At 55.5% G+C, this 19165-nt stretch overlaps 1 protein-coding gene across 3 annotated transcripts; it reads right to left on the bottom strand.

The window, feature by feature from the left end:
• Positions 1-940: 940 nt before the first annotated feature.
• LOC104321045 (protocadherin-10) lies at positions 941-10712 on the bottom strand. 3 transcript variants are annotated; one of them, XM_069772382.1, is made up of 5 exons: positions 8821-10712; positions 7615-8715; positions 6358-6416; positions 6165-6253; positions 941-5914 (listed from the first exon to the last, which is right to left on the bottom strand). In XM_069772382.1, the coding sequence occupies exons 1-5, from the start codon at positions 10171-10173 to the stop codon at positions 5655-5657; spliced, it is 2862 nt and encodes a 953-aa protein (XP_069628483.1). In that variant the 5' UTR covers positions 10174-10712; the 3' UTR covers positions 941-5654. The 3 variants fall into 3 exon arrangements, with proteins under 3 accessions (XP_069628483.1, XP_069628482.1, XP_069628484.1); XM_069772381.1 differs by having other exon boundaries at positions 7615-10712; XM_069772383.1 differs by having other exon boundaries at positions 5805-5906; positions 6154-6253; positions 7615-10712.
• Between the last annotated feature and the right edge of the window lie 8453 nt (positions 10713-19165).

Genomic DNA, 19165 nt, shown 5'->3' with positions numbered 1-19165 from the left:
CAAAAGAGCAGCAGCTCTTTGACAGAAAAATTAAGCCTAGAGCCCTCAGCCCTCACCCTTGGCAGTATGAAAAAAAACTTTCTGTTAGTTAAAACACCAAGAAATATGGACATGGACATGAGGAGACTCATCAATCCAGCTAGGCTTCCCTGTGATGCTAGAATCTAAGCTAACCTCTGAATTTCAGATAGACTTGGGCTCAAAAAATCCCTGTGTAGAGATCTGCATTATTGTTTGCACCACAATGAACTCCAGTGCTTTTTATGGGAAGATTTGGATACAGAAATTCAGTGACTCATTGCAATAGAACAGAACAAATTCAGACAGCTCATCTTTTCCCTGGGTTCACATAGCAATTTAACCCCAATTTTTCTATTTCACATGCAGCCTGCTATCACAGAGTCTCTGCATCCTGGCCTATCAGAAATGTTCCTAATGCTCATAATAATATTCTTGATTGATGGTTGCTTTTCCCGCTTCTCCTTCTTTTGTATAAGTATGATTCATTTTCTGTGCAGGCAAAATGTATGATAAGACATTTCTGGAGCTATTTAATGGTATTTTCTGTTGTAGACATTATTGAAATGAATGGATTTGATGTGAAGACCTTAGTGACCCTTCTGGGAATCTTCACTCTCTCTACATTTCTTCTGATGCATTTTTTTCACCTGTTGTTGCAGATATTCCTAGCAATGAATTAAAATAAGTATCTCATCACAAATGCCTGCAGATCCTCTGGATGTATTTCTGATGGTTGACTGCACAAATGTTTTATTTTTCAATCCGTTTAACATGAACTTGTTTGCCCTGCTTCCTGGCATTGGAGAAACACTTTGAATTCTGAATGCTGAAATAAAAATCACTGCTATTGTTTAAAACATGCAAAAATGTATCATTTATTCAAATGTAAGATTTGTAAATCATTGAATTTCATGGGAGATGAATCATTAGTCAAAGTGCAGGCTGCACTAGAGGTCATATTTAATTTATTTTCAAAGCCTTCACTCATGCTTTTTTTGTCCAGTATGTCATAAGTTATTCAATACACAAAGGTGTCTACTTATGTCTTACAATAATTAAGCTGATTAAGTCATATTATCACTAACAAGAAGCATTAATTCCACTTGAGTGAATGCTACAAACAGAGTCAGTGACATTTCCACCACTTAGACTGAAAACACATTATAGGCAAACTGGGGAGGCAAAAGCTTCACTTAGCCCAGGCGTGTTTCTTCCTCTGATCTCTGTGGAGGGCTTGGCAACTAATGTTTTCAGAGCAGTAAAAAAAAGAAAAGGTGCAAAGGAACAGAGAAAATGAGCATGTGACAATCATGCAGACCATTTTTCAGTGTGGCAGAGGCTAAATTATTATGACAAAAGCTAAAGGATATTTATTTCTACAGAACACCTGTTGAGATCGGGAAGGAAGCAGGAGGAGGGGATCCAGCCAAGAACAGCAGGCTGCTCTGTAGGGTGAGTCTAGGGACATATTTAAGACACTGAGGCAATTTGAAAAGAAATCAGCATGGACCTTGACCCAGTCTTGGCTAAATTAAGGTGCTTTTGTTCCAGCATCATCTTCAAGTGAGAAGAGAGCACAGGAAAACAAAGCCCTAGCATCTTCGGAGACTGTAATTAACCACCAAGTGCCACAGACTTCACTGTTAATTAACCACTGAGTGCCACAGACTTTCGGCTGGATCCAGAACCCTGCAAGGACAATACGCAGACTCCCACTGGTCCCCATGGATTTTAGCTCTGTCCTGCTGATACTGACCCCTCTGGGGAGCTGACACCACCTGTATTCATGGCTCTACCCAGCCTAACCTGACCGCATGCAGAGTGCTGCATCCCCGCTAAGGTTTCCTGTGGGCTTCATTGGCTGCTACTTGACTCCATGCATGGCGGACTGGAGTAGAGCTGAGCACCAGCCCCTCTAGGTCCTTCACTCTGGCCTCTTTTCTTTCTACCTTTGGATTCATTTTGTCTCTCTGGTATACACTTTCAAGTCATTACAGAGATGTAAGTAATGTTTCCATCCAAAGAGTCTAGTCAGCAATAGCAAGAGCACACAAACCCCCCCCGACTTGTGCTGGTGCCCAGCAGTGCTATGTGCCTGTCTAGCATGGCCTGCAGCATTTTGCAGCCAACTGCACCACATGGCAGCTTTCTTGTTGTTGTAGAAGTAAATCTCAAGCTGGCTGGCAGGTCCCTGAAAGCCAGATTTGCCTCTGGATCTCTGAGAGAGCTGGAATGTATGAGAGGAGCATATAGAGAGCGTTCTGTTGAGTATGTCTCCAAAGCAGCTCTCATGCCCAGTGCATTACCAGACTACAGAAACCAGCTAATGCTCATGAACTGTGCAGGAGTGTAAGCACAGGAAGAGTTGTAAAAATAACTGGTTGTAGGGCAAAGACCTTGCATTTTTAATGACACCCTGTCCCTGCGGGAGATCTTCAAAGGAGATCTCATCTATTAGATGGACGATTCTGACCAGGCATGCCCTTTGAAGAAGGGATAGTAGTGTTGTTGAATTAGGTTTAAGCAAGTGCTCTCTCCCCTAAAGCAAGTCGCTTTTTATTGTCCTTTTTCTCACTATGTTGATCGAGAAGAAAGATTGAAACTGAGCTCTTGTCAGTGCGGGGTTTCCTTCAACTAATCAAAATGAGATCCTCAGGGAATGTGGGGTGTTGGGGCCAGGGCTGGGCACTGCGTTGACCCTCAAATCCCTTTTGGAAGAGGCCTGACCCGAACATGCAAACCTGGGGATCAGCAAGAGGCGCAGACGTGTGTGTGTATCTGTCTCATCTCCTGGGCTGAGGACAGCCAGGAGTAGTGGAGAGGAAAGGGAGGCAATTTACTGGGCGTCAGTTGAGCCTTAGTAGTAGGGGTTAAAAAATGCCAAGAAAATACACTGCAGAGTGACGCACTGCGGGGACACGGCAAAAGCTGGCCACTTGATTGCTCACCCCCACGAAATTCCAAAGACAGGGATACAAAGTGTCACTTTCAAATGCCTATGGTTTGGTGGATCAATTTTGAGATCAATTTCCCTTTGGGAAGCCACACCTGGGAATCTGATACAAAGCGCCAGCTCCATGCGTTCCTGTAGATTCTGGATACCATGAAGCACATGCACTGAGTCCTTTTGCTGCGTGAGCTAAAACACAGCAAATGGCTTGGCCCTGCTGCAGAGGGGATGTAGCTGAGCGCCTCTGCTGAACTTGGGCTGCAGTCCTCTCCTAATGCCTGGCCAACACCACCTGAAAATGGCAGGGAACATGTTGCAAGAGCTAATCCGGGAAAGGGAGATGCTTGCTGCCCCACAGGGAGTCAGGTGATTTGATGCTTTTTTTACTTCTTGAGGCTGTTATTAAATTTATTGTATCACTTTACATAATTCTTTTGTTCTTTTGAAGCAGTGAAACAAGCTAATGCTGTACAGAGGTCTCAGGCAGTGGCTGTTTGGAATTCTTTTTTTAACCTTAATGCTCTGTAGAGACCATTGAAGAATGCATTCAGTAGCATAAAATCCTCCATCCTACCATCTGATTGGGACAGGGAATATTTCATCTATTCACAGTCAGGCAGATGTGAGCAGGGACTGAAGTCACCAGAAGCAGCGAGGTCCCTTTCATGTCCAAAGCGCTGTCCTCCTGGGTCCCTGACTCCCATGGGGTCCCTTTGAGTGTTCCCTGCCCCCCCCCCCGCTTCCACTAAAGAGCATGTTACCCACTTGTAGACAAGGACTTTCTTGAGTTAATCCCAAAAGCCACATTGCAGCCTCTCCAAGCCAGTCGCTGAGCAAGTGGGGGAGTAAGAGAAGGACAGCCATGTCATGGCCATCTCAGGACTTCATCCAGAAGCGAACTGCTTCCCACATCAAGTCAAGAGTCATCCCACCAGCAGATACAGGCTTGCCTATTCCCAGGCAGTTGGTCCCTACACCTGGCACACATCCAGGTTATCTCTGCGTCTCCCAAGGCAAGCTGGTGGGTGGCGAGCATCCAGGGGAAAGCTTAAATGAACCATAGAAAGCAATGCACGATAACAACAATAAGCCATTACTGCCAGATCCAGCCCCTCTCCCCAGCAGTTCAAAGCCCTTTATGTCCATGCCTTGGTGCAAATCCCTGCAGAGTCTCTCCCCAAGCTGGAGCATGGAGCAAGGATCTGTGTTACATCTCCAGCACACGGCTCCTCCTGGCCATGACCCCAAAGTGCTCCTGAGTCCAGGGAAGGATGGAAGGGGACCTTGAGCCCCCAGCATGCAGGTGAAGTGAATAAAATGAGCTCTCCTGGGCTGCTCCAGCAACTAAGGAGGCCAGAGGGACACGTGTGTCTCCTGGAGTTGTAGAGCTCTGCTCCAAGAGCTGAGCAGCAATTCCTGCTGTCATGTGCAGCTCAGGGACAGCCAGGAGCCAGAGTGAGCTATTAAAATACAATTTATTGGTACAAATCAGACATTGTGAAACAAACTTGCTTTAGAAAGAGCTGTCATGTTCTGCACAGATGGATTGGAAATGAACTGTCCCGTGACAGAAGTGATTGGCAATGGTGGCAGACAGACTGGGTGGACAGGTGTAGGGTGAGCAGGGCAGGGAAGAGACTGTTCCAAGGCTGAAGTCCTGCCCTTGAGGGCTCCTGAGAGCCAGCTAAAAGTCCTCAAAGAGAAGCAGGGCACAGTGGGAGATGTCTGTCCTATGCAGGTGGGGCCCCCAGTGCAGGGGTTCCCCTAGGCATTCAGGACTTGGGGAAAACAGAGAATCCGTGTGAGGGCAGGGGGAGGAGGGAAAAGGACTGTCACCTGTGTTGGGGCCCCTCCAATGGCTGGAAACTGTCTTTCATTCAGATGATGTTGCCTTGGGCTACATAGTTAGCCAGAAGGGCCTCACCTTGTGCATCCCTCAGCTGCTTAAGCTAACAGCTCTTCCAGCCCATCTGTATGTGCTCCAGCCCATGCTGCTCCCAAAGCAAAGACCGGCTGTGTCCTGGACCCAGGCTGTCTCCCGGACTTCGGGTCTCCAACCCTGCAAGTGTTGGGTCAGGGTTTGAAGGGAAGCACCCATAATGGCTGGGTTTTGCACTCACTTCCCGGAGAAGACAGACACCACCAGCTGCCCTAGACATGCAACACAACCCACTGGATCTCAAGGGCAGAGCAATGGTCACTGCCCCAGTATGCAGGGTCAGGTTTGACTGAACCAGACTTGGTCTGCATACATTTTCCATGCCTACTGGGACAGAAATACAGGCATGCAGCTCAGTACATTCACACAGCCAGACAAGACAAAGAAGTGACAATGTTTACAGAGATGGATGGTCCCTAAGGGGACATGGGAATGGGTAAACTCAAGGCAGATTTGCTTAAATCTGGTCATATGGACCCCCAAGAGCACCTGCTGCCAACACAGCTCTGCAGGATAAGATGGGAGAAATGCCCCCTCCCCCCTTCCCCTGCCCATCCCTATCACTTTTCAGTCTCTTGCTCCTTAAATCCTTTCCCCACACTCTGGTGAGCCACTACCCCAGCAGCCCCGCAAAGTTGAGTGATCCATACAGCAAGCTGTGTGCTGCTGGTGGACCTAGCAGCTGAAATAATGCAAGTGATTCCCAGGGCCTTGGGCAGAGCCATCCAGGCCCAGCACTGGTCACTATTTCAGGTCATTGTTGATAACCACACTGTCATGCATGTCACAGTAAGTTGTCATCTTCTTCCTCTTGCCAAAGGTGGAGAAGCTGTTCTTGTTCTCCCGGCCCAGGAAGAGGGGCCCATCTTTGCTGGAAAGCAGAGTGGGGGTGCCGGGGATGTAGACATTGTGCTGATAATCTAGGGCTGGGATGTGGCCTGGGTACAAGGGGCTGTACTGTGGTGTCCAGATGCTGTTGGTGCCTGCTGAAGCCTTCTGAAACTCTGGAGGAAAGATAAGTGTGAGACTGGCTCAGGGGAGGTCATATCCATAGTTCAGTGGAACAGTGACATCCATGTCCCAGGGTGGAAGCCCGTGGCCATGTGTCACCAACCTTCCTTCTGGAGCCTGGATGCCCCTTCCATGCCAAAAACTCTGCCACTGCTAGGAACAGGGATGTGTCCCCCCCCCCACTGCACCTCCACCAAGCAACAAGAGGGTCTGGTCTTCCCAGCCCAGCAACCCAATACTAACCAGAGACAGGGGTCACCAGTGTGCACAGCCTCTCATGCTCCTTCTGGAGGGCCCTGCGCATTTCCCCCACATCCTCCAGGCTCTGGGAGCTAAAGAGAAGAGATCGATTCAAAGCTGCGTTGGAGATAACCTCCCCGTCCCCACATCCCCCTTCCACCCGCTCCTTCTGTTCCCACAGTGCCAGATTTAGTACCTCTTCAGGGCAGGTCGTTGCGTGCTTGGAGGCACCCAGTCTGTGTTGGGCTGCTTGATCTGGAAAACACAGGGAAAGGCAAGGCTGGTTATTGGGACCCTCTGTTAATCAGCCCTGGGACCCTCTGTTAATCAGCCCAGCCCTGCCAGCACCAGGCTTCAGTAGCCAGGGATGCAGGACTCCATCTCCTTCCTTGCGGAGAAGCAAGCAGCACATTCCCATTTTAGGGAAACTGAGGCAGTTGAACCAGCCCATTCCCTTCTGGACCTTCCCTACCTTCCTGAGACATCAGAGTTGTCTGGGGCTTGCTTTCTGTCTCTGAGAGTTTAATTGTCAAAGTCTGTCCTTCTGGGGAGAAAGAGGAGCTTTTCCTATTTCTGTTAATTTTAAAAAGCCTTTTTTGCCAGTGCGATGGTAACTTAGCCCAGGTCTCAGACACCAGAGGGTGAGAGGTGCAGAAGTTGGCTGCATACTCAATGTTGCAGGGGAGTTGCAAACAACTAGGGGAAAATCCCATTAACGTATTAGAGAAGTGAGTCCAGTGGTGCAAGGACATATGCAGGGAGAGCCTCTTGGCAGCGAGTCTTGGACTTTCCTTGGAAAGGCTGTTTTATTAAAAGAAGTCAAATGTAAGTGGATTAGACGCCTCATCACTCTCCATCCTTGTAATCGTGTTTCAGAAAGAGTCTTTCATTGGGAAAATTAGACGTTCCTTATTTCAATACCTAACAAATATTGACATCAAAATCCCACCCCAAATACCCTGCTCCCTCCCCTACGGTGCAGCCCAGTGTGGCACAGCAGCCAGGCCTGGGTGCCAGAACTGGGGGCATGAGCAATGCTGGCAGGGCTGGGACCAGCCCCAGGTGCAGCAGCAGGACACTGCGGACCCCGCCAGCACAGGGAAAGCAGAGCCGCAGCGATGCTCAGGCTGTCCCAGTGTGAATTGTTCACCCACATGAAGGAGATGCCACCCCCACCATCCCACCCCTCTGGGCCACCGGAGCACCCCCTTTAATGGGTGCAAAAAGGTGGCAGGAAGGGATTTCCTCTGCCTCAGCTGAGCCTGACACTCCCCCGGTAATTAGATCAGTGGAGAGTTTCCCGCTGCCTGATGGCTCCTAATTCCTGCACTGATCAAAGGCACCCGTTATTCTCTGGGAAAAGCCGTGCCTGGTTTCTCTCACAGCAGAGGCTGAGGGAGGGGGCAGGGGGGACCCGTGGAGCGACGGTAAGCACTACCGGGCACAGTGTTACCTGCTTGGAGACCTGGAGATGCTGTCCCGGCCGGGACAGCTTCCCGGGATCCTTCTCATTATTCCTGGGGGGGCTGCAGGGTTTGAGGAACATGAAGTCACTCTGGGCAGACTCAGGACCAAGGCAGACCTTGTAGCAGTAGCCTGGGGGGCCGCCCCCGGGTACATCGAGGCAGGTGGCAGCTGTGGTCCCTGCGGGGGGCTGCACCATCAGGTTGGATGTCTTCAGGCCATCAGAGGAGGGTCTGGACCCGGGGCAGCAGTGGCAGCAGGGTGGTGAGCAGCCGTCACCCTGGCAGGAGCGCTGCTCTCTGTGGCACCGAATGGCTGTGAGGATGAGGATGGCAAGGAGGAAGGTGAAGGAGATGGAGCCCAGGGAAACAAGGAGGTAGAGGGTGAGTGGGGAGGATGAGGAGGCCTCTGGGGGGAGGCTGAACTCACTGAAGTCAGAGAGAGTCTGAGGCATGGTCTCCACCACTGAAAGGAGGAGAGACACGGTGGCAGAGAGGGCTGGCTGCCCACCGTCCCGCACTTGCACCACCAGCCGCTGCTGGGTTGCATCCTGCTCCAGAAAGGAGCGGAGGGTGCGCAGTTCGCCTGTGTCTGGTGCCACACTGAAGAGGGTGAAGTCAGTGGCCTGGAGGAGCTGGTAGGAGAGACGGGAGTTCAGCCCTGCATCCGCATCCACTGCTGACACTGTGCCCACGAGGTAGCCAGGCCTGGCTGATCGCGGCACCAGCTCGGTGGCCATGGAGCCGTTGCGGGGCATGGGGGAAACGATGACTGGAGCATTGTCATTCTGGTCCAGCACAAAGATGTGGACAGTGACGTTGGCGCTGAGTGGTGGGAAACCCGCGTCCTGTGCTTGTACCTCGATCTGGAAGCTGCGGATTTGCTCATAATCGAGGGAGCGCAGGGCATACATGTGCCCACTGTCCGAGTTGATAGACACATAGGTGCCCACAGGCATGCCATGGATGTGCCCATCAGCAATGGAGTAGGACAGGTAGGCGTTTTGTTGGCAGTCAGGGTCCAATGCACTGACGGAGCAGATGGAGGCACCTGGCGCATTGTTCTCCATCACGTAGACGCTGTAGGAGGGCTGGAGGAAGTGTGGGGCATTGTCGTTCACATCGGACACCAGGACAGTGAGGGTGCTGCGGGTCAGCAGGGCGGGGGAGCCCATGTCCCGTGCTGTGATGCTTACGTTGTACTCAGGCACAACCTCCCGGTCCAGCGCTTGCGTGGTGACCAGCGTGTAGTAGTTGCGGAAGGAGGAGCGGAGCTCGAAGGGTACATCGGGGCCAACCTCGCAGCTCACACGCCCATTGTCCCCAGAGTCCCTGTCCAGAACACTGATGACAGCGATGACGGTGCCTGGTGGGGCATCCTCCAGCACAGGCGTAGACACAGAGGTGAGGGTCACCTCTGGCGCGTTGTCATTCACATCGAGGAGGTGCACGAGCACCCGGCAGTGCACTGCCACAGCCGAGGGTCCACGGTCCTTGGCTTGCACATAGAGCTCGTGGAGGCTTGCCCGCTCATAGTCCAGGGAGCCCTTCAGCAGCACCTGCCCACTCCGGGGCTCTATGTGGAAGAGCTCCCGGACATGCAGTGGTGCATGCCCACTGAAGGAGTACTCAATCTCCCCGTTGGGGCCCTCATCCAGGTCAGTGGCATTGAGCTGGATGACCAGGGTGCCAGCAGGGGCATCCTCAGGAAGGCTCACTCCGTACGAGGGCTGGTCAAAGGCAGGCACGTTGTCATTTGCATCCAGCACAGTGACGAGGATGTGAGCTGTGCCTGAGCGCTCAGGGACACCACCGTCAAGAGCGGTGAGCAGCACTCGGTGCACACGTTGCTGCTCGCGGTCAAGGGCACGCTCCAGCACCAGCTCTGCAAACTTGCTGGTGTCACTGCGCGTCTGCACCTCGAGCGAAAAGAAACCGTTGGGGCTGAGCCGGTAGGTGTGCACTGAGTTGGTACCCACGTCAGGATCCTGGGCGCTCTCCAGTGGGAAGCGGGCACCGAGCACGGCGGACTCAGCCACCTCCAGCACATACTCTTGCCAGGGGAAGGTGGGCGCATGGTCATTGATGTCCAGTACCTCCACCTCAACCCGGTAGAGCTCCAGCGGGCTCTCGACGAGGAGCTGCAGGTGGAGCAGGCAGGTTCCCCTGGCTTCACACACCTCCTCCCGGTCAATCCGCTCGTTCACGAAGAGGATCCCGTTCTCCAGGTTCACCTCCAGGTGCTGCCTGGCCCCGGCCCGCGACACGATGCGGAACCGCCGTGCTGACAGGGTGGACACGTCCAGCCCCAGGTCCTCGCCCAGATTGGCCACGAAGGCTCCATGCTCCAGCTCCTCCGGCACGGCGTAGCGCAGCTGCCCACTCGCCGGGCGCAGTGCCGGGGCCCCGGCCAGCAGGAGGAAGAGGAGGGAGCGGAGGAAGAGCTGCCCCCACGGCCCGGAGCCTGGCCCGGTCCCCATGTACCCGCAGCCCTCCCGGGGACGCGGGGTCCCACCCGCGCCGCCGGGTCCCCCCTCACCTTTGCTCATCCCTTGCACTTCCAAAGAGTTTCGGGCTCCCGGGGGCGGCGGGGGAGGGCCCTGCCCGGAGCTGGGGGGGCCGAGCCGCAGCCACCGGCGGCCGCTTAACCCTTTCCCTGCTGGCCCCGGGGAGAGGACGCAGTCCGGGCCCCGGTGCCACACCAGAATCGGTCTACTGGAGCCGGGCGCACCTGGGAAGGTGGCTAGCCCCGGGGAGGTCCCGTTAACGGCGGTGGGAGCTCCAGCGAGACCGATCGCTGCCCGGGGCACCGGTATTACCCCGCAGATGCTGCGTTCGTCCCCGCGGTAGATTAAGAGGAGCCCGGATCGCGGCGGCTGCCAAATCCCCCGGCCGCGTCCCCCGCCGTGCCGGTCCTAACCTTTACCAGATGGTTAAGCCCCTCCAGACTTGATTACATTTCCCTGCACACCGTTTTCCTTGTAATGCGGAGTTTTTAATTACCGGAGCAGGGGGGATTATAGCCCTGGATAATGCTGAGCCCATCCGTGCGGAGGCACAGAGAGAGCCCCCACCCCCCGCTCCTTCCTCGCCTGCTCCCACCCCCGACACCCCGCCTGCCCACAGCCCCGCGCCCCTAATCCCGGTCCCCCGCCGGGCACGCCAGCATCAGCCCCCTCGGGCTCTCGGGGCACGATCCCGCCGGACACCCCAGGACCGGTCCCCCCACCCCTACGCCCCCACCCTGGCGGCTGCTCCCCCCCCCCCGCGGGCACAAACTTTCCGCCCCCCGCAGAAGGCGAGGGGGAGGCGGGCGCGGACCGAGCCTCGGGTCCCCCACCGGTCCCCGGAGGGCGACAGACGGAGCCCCCTGCGACCCCCCCCGCTCCCTCCCCCCGCTCCCCTCCCCGGTACCGATCACGGTCCCTCCGCTGGCCGATCCGTTCTCCCCGCAGACCGGGCTCCAGCCGCCGCCGCGCCCGGGCAGCTCCGCCCGTCACCTCCCACCGGCGCCGTCCCCGGGGGCGCTCGGTAACGGGACGGGGCGGCCGCCCCCCCCCCCCCCGCCCCGCGGCTACTTAGGGTGCGGATAATCCCCTAACGATCTAGTTAAGGGCTCGGCGGGGCTCGGAGCGGCTTTAGCCGTGCGGTGATATCTCACCGCCTTTGTCTCTGCCTCCCGGTCCCCGGTGGGAAGGGAACCGCCGGCCCCAACCGCCCTCCCCCCCCCCCCGCTCCCCACGGGGACACGCGTGGGATGCAGGATCCAGAGGCGGCCGGGAGACCGGAGGAAGCAGGAGGCGGAGGGGCTGGAGGGGTTTGTCGGTCTGGGGAAAGGGGATTTGGTCCCTGGGAGGGCAGCGCGACCCACGCGGGACGTGCCGCGCTCGTGGGGCCGCCGGTTGGGGAGAGGGGCGGGCAGGGGTTGGGTGGAGGCCGGGGCGGGGAGCAGGTGGAAGGAGGGAAGCGGCTGGGTCACGCGTGGGCTCGGGCCGCTCACGGGTGGAATCGGGACGGCAGCCGGTAAGCGAAGCGCAGGCTGCATCGGAAGCGCCGATCACGACCGGCCCGGCCCCCGCACCATCTCCCACGCCAGGGCCATCCCTGGCGTCGTCGCTGTCACCCCCCGCCCCGATCTGTTTCTTTTCTCACCCCACAACCCCCTGTCCCTCCCCGCAATCCCCGATCCTTCCCCCCCCTCCCCGCCCTGTATCACCGCCCAGCCCTGCCCGGGGCTGGGACCCCGGAGGTGGGATGGTTGGGGTAGGGCTGCTCCGGGCCCCCCCCAAGGGCGGCTCAGGCCAGAGGGGGATGGGGGGGACGACACACTGGACACAGAGATTTTCGGGGGTCTCGTTTCCCTCCCTCCAGACCTTCCCCGTCTCCGACCAAGTGCGTTCCGGGAAATCCTCGGAGCGGCTCTCGCCCTTTTGTTTGATTCAGATTAAAATATCCATTCCCCCTCCTCCCAAAAGTGCAACCCGTTCCCGGCAGGATCCGTGCCCCCCCGGCCCCCTGCCCGGTCCTGCCTGCCCTTTTTCGGCTCAGCTTGGCAATGCCTCCCCCGCCCCGCAGCTCTCCATCCTCGTTTCCTTGGGGGGGATCTGTCCATCCACCACCCCCTTGCTTCCCTCCCCTAAGGGAGGTCACGGAATAGTCTCATTCTGTTTCTTTTCCTCACCTCCCCAACCCTTGCGGTCCCTTCCTGCCCCCCCCCCCCCCCCCCGCAGCCCCCACGATTCCAGGGGACCAAGGTCAAAAGTGGGGGGCTTCAGAGGGGGCACAGGCTTGTTCCGAGGATCCCTTTCCTGAAGGAAACAGCACAGGCTGGGGGTGCTGCAGAGGGTTGGGGAATCCAAAAAAGAGCCTTGTTTGGGGGGGCACAGCAGAGGAGGCTGAACAGCAGGATGGGGGAGATGGCATGGGGACAGTCCAGCACCCCAGCTAACACCCCACTTCACGTCCTGTAGATTTTAAGTCCCCTCTTGTGATGCAGGGGAGTGTTCAGCTGCCAACCCTGTTCTCTTGGGGTAAGGAATCAGGACGCAGCTAGAAGCTTGTTTTTGGAAGATGCTGGAAGCTAGAAGAAATGGGGGGATCTCTCTGAGATGTCTTGGCACAGGCGGGTTGGTGGCCGGTTGCTGCAGGTCAGTACTGATGTGCCTTGGCAAGGCCAGCCAGAGAGATCAGGATGGGATGTAGTGGGAGATGCCGCAGGCTGAGCTGCCTTGGAAAAGCCATGCCAAGAGCAAAGGGTTGGGGGACCGTCACCCAGCTGCCTGCAGGCACCAAACCTTGCCCAGCCACCACCATCACTCTGTTTTCCTGCCTGCTGCATTCTAGGGCAGCATAAGGGTCTGCCAGAAATGCTGTCCCTGCCAGACCGCACATCCCTTCCCCCAGGTCCCCAAGGCGCCCGTCTGCCCAGCCGTGCATGTGGATTCGCTGCTCCCTTCTTGCTCAAAGCGAGAGCACTTATAGTTTGCAGTGCCCAAGAGGACAACCACAGTGGGAGGGGGGGGGTCTCCTGGCTGAAGATGAGAGCAGCCCTGGCCCCGCGGCTGGTAAGTCAGTCCTGGGTTGCTTGTGCGGGGTCAGGTGCTGGGGGCTCAGTCTTTGAAGCCACAAAGCTCTGTGCAGCAGGATGCCCTGATCAGTGCTCCTTCCCCTCCGAAGCTTTGGCTCCCTGCCTTCCCCAGAGGAAAAAACAGTGCCCTGAAGAGGATGGTGGCTGTCTTGGTGTGTTTATCAGGGCTGGTGAGGCACTCTGCCTGACCTTGGGTGCTGGGATGCAAAACATGAAACATGCCCAATCTCCTTTCAGAGGCGCACAGGGACAGGATAAGAAGGTATGAGCACAAGCTAGAAGAGGGAAATTCTTATTAGATGTTAAAGAAAAAAATCTTCACTCTGAGGGTGGTAAAACACTGGCACAAAGACCAGACTGTGGCAGGAATTGCCATCCTTGGAGATCCTCCTGAGTGACCTGATCTACTGGCCCTGCTCTGAGCATGGATGCACCAGGGACCTCCAGAGCTCCTGACTGATCAAAACTACTGTGTGATTTGGAAAGCCCCCATCTGTAGCAACCCACACTGAGCAGAGGTGAAGTGGTCACCAAGGTGAGGGAGACCGCTGTCCAGAGGGCCTTGGTTTCAAGAAAGCACAGGTCCTGTGTTTGTCAAGGAGCCATTTCTTTTCACAGACCAGATGTGCGGTATGGAACAATGAAGGATTCTGGGGCTCCATTCCCACTGGAAGTCCTAGTCCATGGGCTCTGTCCTGCAAGGTGCTTGAGTTGCTCAGCACCCTCATATTCCCTGGCAGCAGTGCAGGTAGACCTTTCGCACCGGGCAGGTTTGGAGCCAGGGTGTGTCCGTAAAGTTTTCCTGATGTTCCATGTGGTTTCTAGGTGACAAGATGTAGCCGAGGTGACCAACTCAAGGGCCACTACTGGTAGAGTACATTGGATTCTCTTGGCCAGCAACACATAGGAACAAATCCCCCAGCCCCTCTGCCTGTGATAGATGGAGGCCAAAACATGGCCTCGGCTCCAAGCAGACCCTCTGTAGTTGTCATCTACTTTTGAGCATTTTCAGGACATGGGGGGCCAGTCCCACTCAGCTTCTGGGTGAGCCAGTTCTGGCTCCCTGTAGGACACAGACTTCACCAGCAGCTCAGGAAGCCAACGCCTCTACTCCTGCTTCGGGGGGGGGGATTTTCTTGCAAACCCAAGCCCACAAAGGGACCTGCTTTCATGGCTGGTGTTTTGTTCCTCTTGAAGTAAGAATCTTGGACGCAAAGCAGAAGAAGGGCTGTGTCCCCATTATCCTGAGGGCTGGGACTTGTACTGCCCTGGGCATCCTCTTAGAGGGTCTCCCCTAAAATGTCCTGTGGGAATGTCTCCTCTCCTCTGGGAAGGACTGAGAAGGAATGGGGGGTCAGTAAGCAGGCAAGTAAGAGTGGGCAATAGTGTGATGCTTGCATGGGGGAAGAGCAGAGGCTTTGGGACAGAGAAGATAACATTTCTCCTCTATCAGGCACCAGTGTGACTAATCTTGGAATACTGTGCGGAGTGCCTGAGCCTGAAGTTTTGAAAAAAGACTAAAAAACTGATTTAAGGCTTGGAAAAATACCTTACAGGGAGAAGTGTAAGTGAAACTGCTTGAACTCTGTGCAAAAAAGAAGTCGGAAGAGGTCTGATGGTAGGGCCAGGGAGGTGTCACAAGGAGGAAAAGCTGGGTGCAGCAGGACAGTTAAAGGCATCCAGACCCATGGCTTGAGCCAAGCAGCTTCACGCATTGGACAGTGAGAAGGGATCAAGCTGTCAGAACTGTTGATGGTGTCTATGTCTCTTGGTGTCTGCAAATCCATGTGGAACAGAAGGTGTGGGTTCATCAAGCCCAAGTTCCCCAGTGTATCTTGATGAAATGGGAAGACTGGCCCTGGGAAGAGGGGTTCCAATTGACTTCACCTCCTCCAGCAGAGAAACGACTGCAGCTCTCCGCTCCATCTGGGTGATGCTACAAGAAATCTGAACTGCTCTTTCCTATGAGAAGAAGGTCCTGTAGACACAAGGGAGTATCTCCTCTCCTCTCCTCTCCTCTCCTCTCCTCTCCTCTCCTCTCCTCTCCTCTCCTCTCCTCTCCTCTCCTCTCCTCTCCTCTCCTCTCCCCTCCTCTCCTCCCCTCCCCTAGCATGCTAAATAGCAGCTGGAAATGTTGGAGTTGGGACCCCAATGAGGACACCAAGGGGTCGGAGTTGGGGTGGATGTTTTGTTGTCCTCTCCCCTGGGCATACCCTTGCATCAATGCCCAAAGAACAAATGGGTGCTGGCATTTTACTTTGAAGTCCCAGATCTCTGGGCTAGATTGGTGGTTTCAGAAGGGAAAGGTAGAAAAAGGCACATCCTCCTTTGTCCCCATTTCTGGTTTTTAGCTATCTGCTTCTATGGAGCCATCCTTGATCTCTGGGGATGCATCTCTGGAGAAGAAATTCCAGTTCTTCCAGTCCTGGACAGATATGTGGATCTTGCTTCCCTGTCCCCACTTTCACTTCATTTCTCTGTCCCCGTTCCCAGGATAGGGACCACCTATACCTTCCCACCCTCCCCTAGCCCCTGCCGGGGACTGTGTGGCCCCTGAGACACCCACCAACATCCCCATCTGCTCCCGGGAGCTTTGCAGATCCTCCAGGTCTCCCTTTTCTCCCCCACCAGCCCTACTTCTTTCCTCTCTGTCTGGGAGATCAGTCATCGAGGGTGTCAACACGCACGCACCCGACTCCCCCGGGAGGATGGGGAGCGTGAAGCTGGGGGTGGTGTTCTGCTGCGAGAAGGCAAAGCTGCCATCAGCAGGCGCTTTGATCTACAGACAATTACAGACGAGTGTAGGACCTCGCTCTGCTCAGCCAATAAATAATGGAATTTGTGTGTTGACACAGACAGATTTCCCCCAAACTGTCAGAGAAGGGGAGACAGAGATTGAGCGAGCGGGAGCCCAAGCAGCTGGAGGGAAGGAAGAGGAGCGGGCAGGGGAAGGGACAAGGAGGGCCTGTGGGAAAACAGGGAGAGGGGGCAAGGGAGGAAAAAAAAGGACAAGTTGACAAGTTTGGGGAGGCAATGCTGATGAGGGGTGCTGGGCAGGGAGGATAAGGAGCCTAAGGAACACATATTTGTAGAGGGGAAGGAAAATCAAGACAGGAACTGTGGGTGGAAAGGCGAGGGGGGGGGAGTGCTGCATACGCATCAGGCTGGAAGCAGAGGGGGAAAAAAAATCTGAAGGTGGAAAAGAAAAAGAAGGAGGAACAAAGGCATGGCAGTGCCCCCGGGGCTCCCCGGCTGCCTGGCAGATCACATGCTCTCGAGCAGGGACCATATTCCTGCAGCCCTCCACAGAGCGGCCCTGGCCCCCCCAGGCACTCAGCACGGCGAAGCTGGCGATGGGGAGCCACGTGTGAGTTGGTGAAATGGTGCCGCTGGTGCACAGCCAACAGCAGGAATTTGTTCTGAGATCACAAGTCCCCGAAAAACCTCCTGCAGATGCCCTGTCCCCGTGCTCCCCCTGCTCCTCCCCATCACCCTCCCCATCTCACCCTCTCCCTGATCCTTCTCCAGCCTGGAGCTGTTTGTTCTCTGGCTGATGATGGTTTTTTACTTTGCTTGCGACAAAGCAATACCTCCCCCTCGCTCAGGAGCCCCACCACCGAGCCCAGCAGAAACCATCCATCCTTCCAACAACCCTCCAGCCCAGCCTGACTATGGCAGCAGATCTGACAGGGATGGGGGGAGCCACTGGGGCTGTCTCCTTCCTCCCAGTTTGGAGCATTCAAGAACACTGTTCCCTCTTGGCCCCATCTGTGGCCTGACCTGGCTCAGCCCTGAATATTGTGTAGAGAGTGGCCCAACTTGCCGAGGTCTCCAGACCAAGCAGCACTTTCCTGTAGGTGTCCCCCACTCCTTGCTTGGCCCTTTTAGAAAAAATGGGTGTCCAAGTTTCCCATCCAAGCTCTAGATGGGAAGCAAACACCTCCCAGCCCAGGGACAGCCCCCCCAAGTCTACCTTCTCCTACCCCATCCCTTCCTGCTCCCTTCTGCAGAAACACCACCTCCAGACAGGGGTTGGACCTTTGCCCTTGCACAGATTGGGCTCTTCCTTGGGGAGACCTTGTCCCCCCATGTGAGGAAAGCAGGACAGGTTACAGGTTGGGCCAAGGATTGACTCATCGAGGTGGCACTTAGTAAACAGGGTGTCCATAGAGCCGGGGGGCAGAGGAGGGCAGAGCAAAACTGGCTCCAGGGTTGCATGGGATGATACCACAGCAGAAGGTCATTGGACAGGGCGTGGGAGACCCAGGAGCCCCACAGCCCGTCCTCAGCAGAGCAGGGGTTTGATGGTAACATCTTCCTGGCACTGCTGTATACCAGGTGAAAGCGAAGCAGGAGAGGGGGGTTTCCAGGGATATCACCTATGGATGTTGTTTAGCTTAATGATGGCAAGTGGCAAGAACGGCTGCCTAACTGGGGCAGCAGTAGCTCATGGCCTGAGCAGTGAGAGAACTGGAGCTCCTGCCAAGCTCTTAAACCTCTCTTTCAGGATAGTGGGATGTAAAACTGGTGTAAATCACTAAAAAGCTGGGTCTTTTTGCTAATAAAGTCACTGAAGCAGGTAATGATTCAGCTGGCCCAGGCAGAGTAACACATGGGGCCAGGCTGGGACCTCTTCCTCTCCAGAATCACTCCGGGTCCCTGATCCCAGTCATTTTACCGGGACAGTGGGGATGCTGGGCTGGATCCAGCTGCTGCTGCTCTAGTCCCAAGCAGGACCTGAAGAGACTGAGGGCAAGGTGGGCCAGCAGGAGAGGGCAGGGTTGAGGGGGGGTCCAACAGTCTCCTACATCCCTCTGAAGGAAGGAAAGGGGAAAAACAGCTGGGTGTTGGTGCTTAGCCCCTCCATGAGGCTCAGTCCTCCTTCCCAAGATAAGGCCAGGGAAGAAGATGGCTGGGAGAGAAGTGGTGGGGGCAAGATCGATTTGTGTTTTCTTTAGGGTCTTCTGTGGTGCCCGAGTGTTACTCCAAACACTGCCATCAATATTTAATGGGATGGAGCCATAGCAGTCTGGCTTAGGCTGAGCACAGTCCCCAGCATGGCTGGGACAGAGGGGGTGCAGGCAGGTCTGCTGAACCAGGAGATCCTTCCCCCAGGTCCTCAGAGCTGCATGCTGCGAGGAACTGCTCTGTAGCCAGGGCAGAGCCTTGCATCCTCTGCCCAGGCACTGAGAACAAGCACCAAGCTGGCTCCAGGCACCTCAAAACACTTTCACTGTGAGACCAGGCAGGATACCCCAGCCTGGATGCAAGAACCATGAGAAACACCCCTCCTTACTCCACCAGTTTGAACTCGTGGAAGAGCTGCATCCCCTTTTGGCAAGAGTAAAGTGGGAATCAGCAGGCACAGAGCACCCCAGCCCTGTTTGCTGCTGGGGGGAAGCAGGAAGGAGAGCTGCACAGCTGGGGCCTCCCTCTCTCCAATTAAAACCCCAAGCCCTGACATACACAGGCACATCCAGCACCAGCAGCCTTACAATTCAGCGTGGAGACGGCAAGCACTAATGAAGTCACAGAGAACCACTGCTCCAGCGTTGTGGGCAGCAAGCAAAGGGTTAACGCAGCGGGTGCAGGGAATGTTATCTGTCTCTTCTCTAAATATTATTTCCTCCCATGAAACCAGCTTTTCATCCTTGGCTAGAGGCAGCTCCCGCTGCTGGGAATCCAGCAAGAGCTTGTATCTGCTGCCGCACACACCACTGCTCCCAGCAAGCCGCTGAGACAAAGAGCCGGGCTCCCCCGGCGAGAGCAGCCCCAGCGCTGGGACCAGGCGGAAGCAGCAGCGCAGAGATGCTGGGGCTGGGGATTCAGCCCAGAGGATGCAGATGGCCTCGGGATGGAGTCTGGGTATGACAGGCTTTTTACCAAAGAGGAATCTCGTTAATGAAAGCCCTCTGCCACTCTGCTGTGCCGCGGAGGGATTTCCTCCCCGGACC

The sequence above is a fragment of the Haliaeetus albicilla genome, chromosome 27 (assembly GCF_947461875.1).
Source record: "Haliaeetus albicilla chromosome 27, bHalAlb1.1, whole genome shotgun sequence".
Taxonomy (NCBI): Eukaryota; Metazoa; Chordata; class Aves; order Accipitriformes; family Accipitridae; genus Haliaeetus; species Haliaeetus albicilla.
The sequence above is the reverse complement of the archived record's forward strand: the minus strand, read 5'-3'. Positions and strand labels throughout refer to the sequence as shown.

Excerpts from the sequence above, each read along its gene's own strand:
- LOC104321045 (XM_069772381.1), bottom strand. The coding sequence starts at position 10,173 with ATGAGCAAAGGTGAGGGGGGACCCGGCGGCGCGGGTGGGACCCCGCGT. Across the intron at positions 6,254-6,357 it reads CAACGACCTGCCCTGAAGAG|CTCCCAGAGCCTGGAGGATG; the intron begins GTACTAAATCTG and ends TCTTCTCTTTAG. Across the intron at positions 5,915-6,164 it reads ACTGGTGACCCCTGTCTCTG|AGTTTCAGAAGGCTTCAGCA; the intron begins GTTAGTATTGGG and ends TCTTTCCTCCAG.